Raw genomic sequence first — 12,493 nt, 5'->3', positions numbered from 1 at the left:
CATTATCTGGGTTCCATGGGACTTCATTCATGCGTGAGGCTTGGCCTGAGTGTCCGAAAAGCTGCCTGGAGCATGGCAGTGATTGGGTAGTGGAGGTTCAGCTGCTGTGCCAGGCAGTGGGGGGGGGGGGGGGGTGAGAGCCCTCCTCACCCCAAGGGACCCAGCCCCGCCAAGTAGACTAGAAAAGCATAAATGTGTCTGCGTCTGTCCCGTTATTGTACCTTTTACATTGTAAATGAAGTCCTTCAAGTGTTCTCTGTAGCAATATGAACATGGTTATATGGCTAGAAAAATTAGTGGGTATTTTTTTCCCCTCATCAAAATGGATCCATTGTCTACTTGGCTATAGAAGGGGGACATCTCTTCCGATTGTATGCAGTCTTTTGCAGCAGTGCCATCTTCCACATGGCTTGCAACCAGAAAAACTATAATAGAATTGTTATCAGGGCATTCAAGGGACTATTTTCAAATAGTACTGGAGAGAGAATGAATTCCTGTGAAGAACCAGATTCATCACCATTTCCTCCTCCTCATATTAACTTTTCTCCAGCAGCTGTTGGGCTTTGATCTTCTCTGAATGCTTCCTGGATAGCCATCATTTGTTTATGTTCTGGAATTTGCTAAGTAAGGTCCTGTTCATGCAGTCTGTTCTCTGAATTTCTGTGCCAAATTTGAGGGTGCTTAAAGAGGCTGGAATTTTGATGTGGCTAATGCCTTTCACTCAAAAAGTAAATTTTGCACCTTTCAGACAGTCATTCAACAACATGTGTGAAAATTTTGTGTTATAATTTTAAAGGAAAAAGCAAGCTTCAGATTTTTGATTCTTGCAATTTATGACCCTTACACATATAATGGTAGCAGTATCACTTCTAAATGCAGAAGGAAGTGGTTTTTGCAACTGTTCTTGCAGTTGTCAGGCCCAGCATTCTTATTTTATTCAGGAATACAAGTGACTTTTGAATTGTTGTCCTTCCTTATTTCCAAGGTAAGTGGATGAAAGTACTGGTAAGGGACATATTTTTTTTATTTTTTTTTTATTAGTGAAACACCATGAGGTACAGTTGTAGATTTACAATTTTTTGTGCTTGGGTTTCAATTATACAATGATAAGATACCCATCCCTCCACCAGTGCCCATTTTCCACCACCATGGATAATATCCCCCCCACCCCCAACCCCCATCCCCCCTGCCTCTGTGGCAGGGCAATCCCCTGTGTTCTCTCTCTCCTTTTGGGTGTTGTGGTCTGCAAAAGAGGCATTGAGTGGCAAACATGTTCAGTCCATAGTCCACTTTCGACATGCATCTCCCCTCCTGGGAGGATCCTCCAAACACCCTTTATTTGGTGCTCCCTTCTCTATCTGAGCTGCCCTTTCCTCTAGAATGCCCGGCTGGTCACTAAGCTATGGAGTAATCCTCCTGGTGCTGATCTCAGCTATTCTTGGGTATTAATCTCATACTTTGTTACTTTATATCCCCCAGATGAATGAAATCTTTCTATGTCTATCCCTCTCTTTCTGACTCATTTCGCTTAGCATGATACTTTCCATGTTGTACCACTTGTATGTAAATTTCATGACTTCATCTTTTCTAACAGCTACATAGTACTCCATTGTGTAGATGTACCAAAGTTTCTTTAACCAGTCATCTGTTCTTGGGCATTCGGGTTTCTTCCAGTTTCTGGCTATTGCAGAGTGCTGCAATGAACAAACAAGTGCAGATGTCACTTCGACTATACATTTTTGCCTCTCTGGGATATATTCCCAGGAGTGGTAATGCTGGGTCAAATGGGAGCTCAATTTCTAATTTTTTGAGAATCGTCCATACTGTTTTCCAGAAGGGCTGAACCAGTCGGCATTCCCACCAACAGTGAAGGAGTGTCCCTTTCTCGCTACATCCACGCCAGAATCGGTTGCTTTTGTTCTTTTGAATGTGGGCCAGTCTCTGAGGTGTGAGATGGTATCTCATTGTGGTTTTGATCTGAATCTCCCTGATGATTAATGATGTAGAGCATTTTTTCATGTGCTTTTTTGCCAATTGGATTTCTTCTTTGAGAAAGTTTCTGTTCATTTCATTGCCCCATTTTTGGATGGGGTTGGATGTTTTCTTCTTGTGGAGTTTAACCAGTATTTTGTATATCCTGGATATCAACCCCTTGTCAGATGTGTATTCGGCGAATATCCTTTCCCATTCTGTAGACTGTCTTTGTATTTTGGTCACTGTTTCTTTGGTGGTGCAGAAGCTTCTTAGTTTAAGATAGTCCCATTTATCTATCTCTGTTTTCACTTGCTCAGACAGTGGCGTGGTATCTTTGAAGATACCATTAGCTTCAATGTCATGGAGGGTTTTGCCAACTTTGTCTTCAATGTACCTTATGGTTTCTGGTCTGATGTTGAGGTCTTTAATCCATTTTGATCTTACTTTTGTACATGGTGTTAGGCAGAGTTCTGAGCCCATTTTTTTGCATGTAGCCGTCCAGTGATGCCAGCACAATTTGTTAAAGAGGCTTTCCTTACTCCACATTACTTGCACCTTTATCAAAGATTAGATGATCATATGATTGAGGGGAGATGTCAGTGTATTCAACCCTGTTCCATTGGTCTTCAGTTCTGCCTTTGTTCCAGTACCATGCTGTTTTAATTATTACTGCTTTGTAGTACAGTTTGAAGTTCGGGAGGTTGATTCCTCCCATTTTCTTTTTCCCAAGAATTGCTTTAGCTATTCGTGGGGGCTTATTGTTCCATATAAATTTCAGGAGTGTTTGCTCCATTTCTTTGAAGAATGTCATGGGGATCCTTATATGGATTGCATTGAATTTATACAATGCTTTCGGTAGTATTGCCATTTTGACAATGTTAAGTCTCCCGACCCATGAGCAGGGGGTATCTTTCCATTTCCTCATGTCCTCTTTTATTTCCTGAAGTAGCGTTTTGTAGTTTTCTTTGTACAGGTCCTTTACTTGGTAAGGGACATATTTAACTGTTATTTATACCAATGCTCAACTCAACTGGCTTATTACAAACAATAAATTGATCCAAAATTAGTAAATTAAATTTTTTTCCAATAGGTAATTAATAAAATGTCTCCAACATCACTAAAGATCACACTGAGGCAACTCACAGAGGGGTCTTCGAAGACTTTGCAAGAAGTATTAACGATGGAATATCGGCTGAGTCAAGCTTGTATGGTAAGAATTTTTAAATGTCATTTTCTAGTGAGTAAAATAATAAGTGTTCATTGTAGAACATGTGAAAATCAGAAAGCTATAAGCAAGAATACTCAGACTACCTGCAAATCTATTCTGTGAAAACATAGCATGGAATTGGCTTAAGATATATAGCAATATGAAAGTAGATAAAGGACCAAACATGATTGCCTCTCATTATCTGTACTGCAAACCATAATACTCATAAGTAGAAAGAGAGTAAGAGGGAAATTGTCTGCCATAGAGGCAAGGGGAGGGGTGGAATGGGGCGGGGTGGGGAGAGAAGCAGGGAGTGATACTGGGGACATTGGTGGTAGAAAATGTGCACTGGTGGAGGGATGGATGTTTGATCACTGTATGACTGAAACTCAAACATGAAAGTTTTGGGGCTGGAGTGATAGCACAGCGGGTAGGGCGTTTACCTTGCACACGGCCAACCTGGGTTCGATTCTCAGCATCCCATATGGTCCACTGAGCACTGCCAGGAGTAATTTCTGAGTGCATGAGCCAGGAGTAACCCCTGGACATCGCCGGGTGTGACATCCCCCCAAAAAAGGGGGAAAAAAATGAAAGTTTTGTAACTGTAGCTCACGGTGATTCAATAATAATAATAATAATAATAAAAAGATATACAGCAATATTGCTTCTCTAGGGCTTTGTGAAACAAGTTGATTTGCAGTATTTAAGGATAAGAATTCCTTATCTCATGTGGCATTCAAAGCAAAATGTGATCATTTTAAGACATCATCCTGGTGACTATAGTATAAGTAGACAAGTAGAAAAATAAATGTACACTGCAAGTTACTAGTCTGACATTTTCATTATGAACTTAGCATTGAAAATAGTATTGTAAATGTAGCACTGTAGCACTGTCCTCCTGTTGTTCATTGATTTGCTCAAGCGGGCACGGTAACATCTCCATTGTGAGACTTGTTACTGTTTTTGGCATATCAAATATGCCACAGGGAGCTTGCCAGGCTCTGCCTGGTGCAGGCGGGATACTCTCGGTAGCTTGCTGGACTCTCCAAGAGGGACTGAGGAATCGAGCCCTGGTCGGCCACATGCAAGGCAAATGCAGTAACCGCAGTGCTATTGCTCCAGCCCAGTATTGTAAATACACAAAGAATTTTATGGAACACTTAAGAATCATAGTGATTTTTTCTTTCAACTTTGAATAAAAATGCCTTCTCTTTTTATGTACAGAGGACCCTTAGGTTAATTTGCAACATGGAAATTGTGGGTGAATCTGCCGAATCATTTCAGAAGGGGCAGATCGTTAGGGCTGAGAATAAATGAGAATTAAGTGTGCAAGGGGTAGAGATTGAGGAGGCAGAAATCAGTTGGACTGTCTGGGAATGAGAAAGAGAAAACGACTGTAGGATAGTATTCCATGTCTATGTGAGCTTTGTGATCATAGACTTTCAGTGAAACCAGTCAAAATTGTATGGTGGCTTTATTTTTGTCCGTTTGTTTTGTTTTTTCCTCAGCAGATTTAGCAACCTGGATGTCAGTAGAGATAGTAGCAGGGTTGCACTGGTGCTGGAGTTTTTAAAGTTTTTTTTTGTCCCAGAGATAGAAAGGCTTGAAGGAGATGAGCATATTTTCAAAGAAAAGTGACTACATTTAATGGGCTGGGGAAAGTGGGCCAATTGAAAAGCAAAGTGCTGCCATAGATAGTGGGGGTTGGAGGGGAAAGCAGCTTCAGAGGAGCTCCGCAGGGAAGCAGGAATTGGCAGCAGTGGAGAACAAAGATGGTGAGTTAGTGTGGGCTCTCAGAGGGGGGGTCACTCTCTGAATGGCACAGTCCTGGTTGGGACGGGAAATTCCCCCATCTAACCTCTGTTTTCTTACAGGGAGGCCATGACTTTCATGAAGGGGTTAGAGCAGGTGAGTGACAAACGACCTTTTCCTTCCCGTGGAGGACTCCTGAGCATCTATTAACCAAAAACAATAGTTACTTTATTAGTCAATATTACATTCTTGTAAAGATTGCAAAGTTTTATTTTGTTTTCATGTTGTCAGCTGACATGAAAAAGGAAGACCAAGTTTTTGAAACCACAGAGATTTCTCTAATCTTGTTATCTGTTGGGTGGTTATCTGCCCTCTCAGCCCCTGGCCTGCCTCTAGGGCCACAGAGCATTTGAGCACTCTCTGCTGCTTTGGTCTTTGTAAGCTGTGTTTATTTTTGCCAGGATACCTCTCAAGTCCCCTCCCAGCTCCCTCTTCTACTGACTGGGCCATGGTTCAGCAATGCCAAAGCCTCCGGGGCTGGAACAAATAGCACAGCAGATAGGGCGTTTGCCTTGCGGCCCACCTGGGTTCGATTCCCAGCATCCCATATGGTCTCCCAAGCACTGCCAGGAGTGATTCCTGAGTGCAATGGCTTTGCAGGAGTAACCCCTGAACATCGCCGGGTGTGACCCAAAAAGCAAAAAAATAAAAATAAAAATAAATAAATGTCCAGCTCCTTGCTTGCACCAGAGCAGTTGAACACTGCTAGAAAAAAATTATACAACATAACCAGTGTTGTTCACTTACAGATTAATTACAGATTAATATTCTCTACCTTGTCTGAAATTATCTCATGACTGATGCTGTTCCTAGCAAATGTGCACAGTTGCTTTTTAATGTGTAAGTCCTTATCCCTACAATCACTGTTTATTTTACATGAGTTGTTTCTCCTGTTTTTGCATCTCTAATTTTCCTATGTTTTATTGATCAACATAGTACAGATTCCGAATAGACATTTAGACATCTGAATGAAAGGTTATATACTCAGAGCTGTAGATGTTAATAAATACCATTCACTGCTCTAGAATGCATTACTCTTGATTTCTAGGGTAATTTTTATATCATCATGTGATATAAAAATCAAGCTCACATTCTCTTAGAAGACATGGAGTTAGTCAGAGGAGATGACTGTGTGTTTTACAGAAACCAGTACTCATTTTAATTTTTATTATTTTTTGGTTTGGCACCATACTCAGTGCTGCTCAGGTGCCTGGGAACCATGTGGTACTGGGGGCTGAACCCAGGCCTCTTGCATGCTAAGCATGTACGCTCACCCTTAGATGTTTGGATGTATCACCCTGACTCAATAATGGGGTCTCTCTCCCCCTCCTTCTCCCCCTCTCACTCTCTCTCTACCTCTCCCTCTCCCTCTTATTTTAGGAGAACCTGAGTGTTCCTTTAGTTATGTTGCTGAAATAGTCCTTCTCAAACTGAAAGAAATAATATTTTCTAGTGCAAAGTTATTTTAAGGAGAAAGGGATGAAGCCAGGTTGTCTCAAAGTTCTGACTCACTGTGCAGGTGCTTTTTGTGTTACTTTCCAATGAAGAGTATGCGTTGCCTCACTTTTCAGCATATCCTTGATTTGTTCTCCAGCACCACCAGGTCCCCCAAACACTTTTGGGTGTGATCACAATCCCATCATAACATGCCATTCAGTATCAGCACTTACCTGATGCTGGAGTAGGGTTGGTTGGCAGCCAAACCTACAGATACCTCCCCCGCTCCCCCCCAAACACACACCTCTAATTCTGCAGAAAGCCACCTTCCCCTCTACCTCCAGAGGCAGCCTGCCTCTTGGGTTTCCAGACTGGCTTTTTTGTTTTTGTTGTTGTAATGCTAAATTTGTTCTTTAGCTTCACCCTAGAGCTTTCGTGTCTAGACATTTCTATACTTCACAAGAACCATGTGCTTTTTTATGCATTAGCCTATGTCCCTTCCACAGCCGCATTCAGCCTAGACCCTATTCCCCCTCCCCCCTTTTTTTAGCTCGGTAACAGTGATTGATGCACATGCACTGGGAAGGCATTACACAGAAGCTCTGCAGACCTCCTGCCCAGTTTCCCTAATGGCGATAGGCTGGAGCGATAGCACAGCGGTAGGGCGTTTGCCTTGCACACAGCCAACATGGCCGACCCGAGTTCGATTCCTCCGCCCCTCTCGGAGAGCCCGGCAAGCTACCGAGAGTATCTCGCCCGCATGGCAGAGCCTGGCAAGCTCCCCGTGACGTATTCGATATGCCAGACACAGTAACAACAAAGTCTCCAATGGGGACGTTACTGGGCCCGCTCGAGCAAATCGATGATCAACAGGAGGGCCTTTACTTTACTTTTATAAAATAGTGTCACAACCAGGATATTGACATTTGCCTTCCTTATTAAAGGAGAGGTTACAGATTACCTCATACTCATAAATCCTGTGGGGATACTCTGTGGTTATTGAGTGATGACTGTGTGAAATTAGAGGAGGAGGGTTTCATGATAACCTGAAGAAAAGTCTGGAACTTTAATTCAGAGCTGTGTGAACTAGGAGATTCAGCAAAACAATAGAATTCACAATTAGTTATACATAAAGTCCCCTCTCTCCTCCTGAAATTCAGTATGGAGGAGGTTATGAGGCTGGTCTGGGCCTTGCACTTGCCCCTGTTTTCTTTGTGTAATACACTAACTTGAGTTTTAGCAATTTTATAACATGGAGTTTCAGTTTTCATTTTGTTGAAGAAAAAAGTTCTATGGCTTACTCCACTGATCAGTTCACATGACTTTATTTAAACTAGAGACATGAGGCTTAAGTTAAAATATAATCTTGAGATCATTATACTCACGACTAGTATGCTGATATCCATCTAAATTCTATGGAAGCTTAATTTAGCAGAAAAATTTAAATGTACAAAATTTAACTTTGCAGAATATACTCATGCTGTTGAAAAATATGCCTAATGCAAGGTAGTTCCGTCAGTTCAGTAATTAAATTCTGGCAGTATCAGAAATGTGCTAACATCTATTTCTTTTCTTGATAGTGTTAATAGATAAAGACCAAAGTCCGAAGTGGAAACCAGCTGATCTAAAAGAAGTTACTGATGAAGACTTGAAAGATCTTTTTAAATCTCTGGGAAGTAATGATTTAAAATTTTGAGGTGACTCTATTTTTAAGGTATTTTGGAGGAGAATTTGGCAAATTCTGGCCCATGTGTTGAATTTGGAGTTACTTTTTTTTCAGTGTTTGGGGAAAGAAATCAGACTAATCAAAGACTAATGTTTCATGATGTAAGAATTATATGAAATTCACATATCAATGTCCATAAATAAAGCTTTATTGGCTTATACTGTATTCTTTACATATATAGCTCTTTTAAGTTGAATAGCTTCAGTAGAGATTATAAGGCTTCCAAAGCCTGAAATATTTACCCTGGTCCTTTACAGAAAATTTCATCAGTTCCTATTTTTGAAGGCCATTAATGCATGTGAAATGTGTAATTAAAGTAGGAACTTTATGTTTTATACTAAGGTTTTATTAATTAAACTTATATGTACATTATAGTTTCAGGACCATCATAAGGGTTGAGAGATATTTCAGAGGGAGCCCACAGGTTTGATTACTGGGTTGATTCTGGGTTGATTCTGGTTGATTTGGTTTGGGGCTCACACCCAGTCATGGTCAGGGGTCACTCGTGGCGGAGCTTGGGGAACCATGCAGTGCTAGGAATAGAACCTAGGCTTCCTGCTCGCAAAGCATGTACACCAACCCATTGTGCTGGATTTCTAGCTCTCCTGTTTATTCTTAAAACTCTCCATTGTGGGGACTACGAAAAGAGTAGAGTGGTTAGGCCACTTGCCCCAGTTTAATCTCCTGCACAGCATATGGTACCCTGGACCCACCATGGGTGATCCTGAGTACAGAACCAGGAGCAGTCCCTGAGCAGTACCTGAAAAGCAACACAAAAACAACAAAATCCCTCCTACTTGGAGGACCAACTACATGATCTGATAAATTATTTGTATGAAAGAATTTTTTATTCACTTATTGGATGCAAATGCAGAAAAGAGGGACTGGAGAGGGAGTACCAGGATTAAGGCGCAGGCCTTGCAGGTGGCCAATCCCAATTCCATTCCTCGCACCACATGGTCCCTCGAACATCACAGGGTGCTACAGCCCTGGAGGCCCTCAGGAGCCTCGGAGATGGCAAGATAATTCTGCGCCCACTGTGCCCGGCCCCCCAACCCCCCCCCCCCCGCAGTAGCTGGTTAGCTAAAAACAGGTGGGAGGGACCCACAGGCCTCTTAAGGTCACTGTGGGACACCCCAAAAGAAATGCATCAAATACATTAAATCTTTGCTGTGAGAATTCGAAAGTGTAGCATAAAACATCATGTTGACAAGCAATGGCTTACTTCAATTAGAACTCATAGTTTCAGCGAAGCTTTTATTGTACAGTTACAAAAATGTTTTCACAGAGCCATTTGGAAAAAAATAGACTATATCATAGTTCGGTCTTACAGTGAAGAGAATTTGGTAACAAAACTGAGTTCTGTAAATGAAGAAGTGGGGAGCACTTCTGAACTCAGGTCTGCTGCTCCAGGAAGTCCTGTTTGGTCATACCAACCCCAGGTGAGGGTGCTGGGGTTCAGCAATCATCTGTTACAACTTTGTTTTTGCTGGTCCTTGAGTTCATGTAGAGTGTTGTCCTGAATTTTTCATTTCTAAAACTAACACAGAAGTTTGCTTCCCCATAACTCCGGAAATGCCAACCAAACTGAGTAAGGGCTGATAAATTTCATGTTACTCTACCTGTTTTGGTACTAATAAGGCAATTTGACAAAAGGGGGTTCCTTTGGGAGTAAGATCGTCTTATTCCTGATTCCCTTCGAACTTGTGCTTTATGTGCTAATAACTAGAAGTAGTTTGCAAAGAACTCATAAGGCAACTGAAAGTAGCGACTTCTTGGATCAAAGGCCTGAAACTGAAAAAGAGCCAACAGTGCTGTGGGAGAGCAGGGCAGCCATCTGAGGTTCAGGCTTTATAGAGGGGGGACGGGCACGTTTCCTACAGAGTTGCCACCTGCAGGTTCTTTGTTGCACTGGTAGCACTCAACTGCCCCTGTCCTAGGTGGGGTTTTTTTTGTTTGTTTTTTGGCTTTTTGGGTCACACTCGGCAATGCACAGTGGTTACTCCTGGCTCTGCACTCAGGAATTATGCCTGGTGGTGCTCAGGGGTCCATATAGGATGCTGGGAATCAAACCTGGGTCAGCCGTGTGCAAGGCAAACGCCCTACCTGCTGTGCTATCACTCCAGACCCTTCCCGGGATGTTCTTAAGGAGAGCGATACAGTGGCTGGGTATGGCTCAGCATGGTGAAGGTACCACCTTGTCCCTTCCTCCAGCTGCAAACACTGGAAATTCGTTTTTAGAGTGCTGCTTCCGACGAAGCCTGAGTGCTGAGTGTCATTGTTTGGGCCTTCCTATTCCTACGCTTTAACTTATAATTTCGCCACTGGTTTTTGGTTAGTTTTGGTGGGGATCCCCCCCCCCCATGGTAAAAACAGCTTTATTTGTGGCAGTTACAATGTTTATAATAAATGCTGATCCCCAAAAACTCCACTAGTCCGCCAAACCAGCTGATGGCTGGGATGATCAACTGAAGTTAATCCCACTTCTTGGGATTGCAGCCATGAACAGGTCGCTGTATGGTACAAGCTATTCCACCAACTGTTAAGAATCTCTCCAAAGGGAAGCAGCCACCCCAGCCTGTAGATGCACTGGCATTATCATCCTCAGAGAACCTTTGTTGCTCTGGAAACTTTATTGCCTGTGTGAAGCAGTACTTCTGTGCCTCTGGATATTATGACAAAGCACCAGCAAAGTTCGCAGCATCTTGACTCAGTTACTGTCCAAGATTTTGATAGCCAAACAGATCCTGGCCACTGCTTTTACCTCCTTTGTGATTTCAGTTGGAACCAGTATTTTTTCTTTCTAGTAGCTAACGATTCTTTCAGTCTTTTGTTTACACCTCAGCTTCCTTCCAAACAGGCTCTGTATTCTGACATTGTTCATCAAAGGCATTCAGGAAAAGCCAGTATTTAAAGTATTGAAATAAAACTGTCCTATAAAAGATGTCCCCATTTCACTGTTACAAGGTCTATAATCAACCCTTATATCTGCAGGGGATATGCTCTAATCCCACCTCCAAGATACCAGAACCAAAAGATGCCCAAGTTCTTTTGGTAAAATGTGCAATACTTTAAATCATCTCTAGATTACTTGTTTCTGTTACTCTTTAAGTGCTTTGTAAATAGTTGTTACACTATATTGTTTAGGGAAAAAAGCAAAAATGTCTGTACGTGTTAAGAAAAAAGGCGACCCTCATAGGCCTGACTACGTTCTGTGTCTTTCCCATGCACACACTTCATCTGACCCCACACCCCAGGGACCTGTGATCTGGAAGCTTACAGAAAATTGTTTATCTTGTTAACAGTCTCATGCAATGCAGATTTGTGTATCCAGCTCTTTCTCCTCCCCAACTTGGTTTATCTGCTAATTCACTGATTTGCGAGTCTTGTAGTTCGTGGTCCATGGTTTGATATATATCTTTCATAACCAAGATAAAGCCCTATATGTCATATCATACTCTACTAAATGACCCAGGGACCCATGGGTAGTGCTTGATGACAAAAACTACTGCCTCAGTGTCAGAGAGGGAACAGAGATTAGACTTCTAGCTACATATGGGTCTGGCAGAAATCCCTGTTATATTCCTGGTATATAGGGCCCCAGAGCAAAGGAGAAACCTGAGGCTAAAATAATTTAGACTTGACCAAATGCCACCAATCTACAACTCTATGTGCGCTAAAATAAAGCTTTTGACATGCTACTTTATATGGCTTTTCAATTCTTGCCATGATATTGTATATATATAAATATATATTTAAATCTTTTTCTTATAGGGGGTGGGCCACACCCAGTAGTGCTCAGGAGTGACCCTTGATGGTGCTTTAAGGAACCAGATGGGTGTTAGCTGTATGCAGTCAGCAGGTGTCTTATACTTCTCCAGCCCTAATTAAATTCTTAAAACAGCAAATTACTTGTAAAAAATGTCCTGATGCCTGATATAAAATTGATAAAATGTGGCTAGAGATTTGAGTTACTAGGTTAAGTTTTATTCAAAAGCCTAATTTTTTTTTGCATTGGGTTCAACCCCAGTGCCATCAAAACCAAAACACAACACCCCCCACCCCAGAAAAATAGTTTTTTTTAATGATCTATAAATAGGTTTGCATTTTGGGGACTCTGCTCCTAGCATCAAAACTTCATGTATGAATTTCATCTGTTTTATAGTTTTGCTCAATTGTGCAAGTACATTAGATAGCACAGATTCTGAGATTAGGTGAAATGGAAGTTGATCAGGTATTGCAAGACAACTGAAAAATTGCATACTACTCAAAGTAGCTCCCTCACCCCCATGTAACTTGGAGAGATCATTCATTTAAACTGCAAGTTTCAAGTATTT

At 41.8% G+C, this 12,493-nt stretch overlaps 1 protein-coding gene across 1 annotated transcript in view; it reads left to right on the top strand.

Annotated features, from left to right (window-relative positions):
- Positions 1-8,321, top strand: part of HIBCH (3-hydroxyisobutyryl-CoA hydrolase) — a 75,240-nt gene extending 66,919 nt beyond the window's left edge. The window contains exons 12-14 of the mRNA XM_056111760.1: positions 3,065-3,184; positions 5,056-5,089; positions 8,011-8,321. Coding sequence (XP_055967735.1) covers positions 3,065-3,184; positions 5,056-5,089; positions 8,011-8,126 — 270 coding nt within the window. The 3' untranslated portion in view covers positions 8,127-8,321. The remainder of the gene's footprint in view (positions 1-3,064; positions 3,185-5,055; positions 5,090-8,010) is intronic.
- Positions 8,322-12,493: the final 4,172 nt, after the last annotated feature.

The sequence above is a fragment of the Sorex fumeus genome, unplaced genomic scaffold, assembly GCF_029834395.1.
Source record: "Sorex fumeus unplaced genomic scaffold, SorFum_2.1 ptg000014l, whole genome shotgun sequence".
Taxonomy (NCBI): Eukaryota; Metazoa; Chordata; class Mammalia; order Eulipotyphla; family Soricidae; genus Sorex; species Sorex fumeus.
This window is presented reverse-complemented; position numbering and strand designations above follow the sequence as displayed.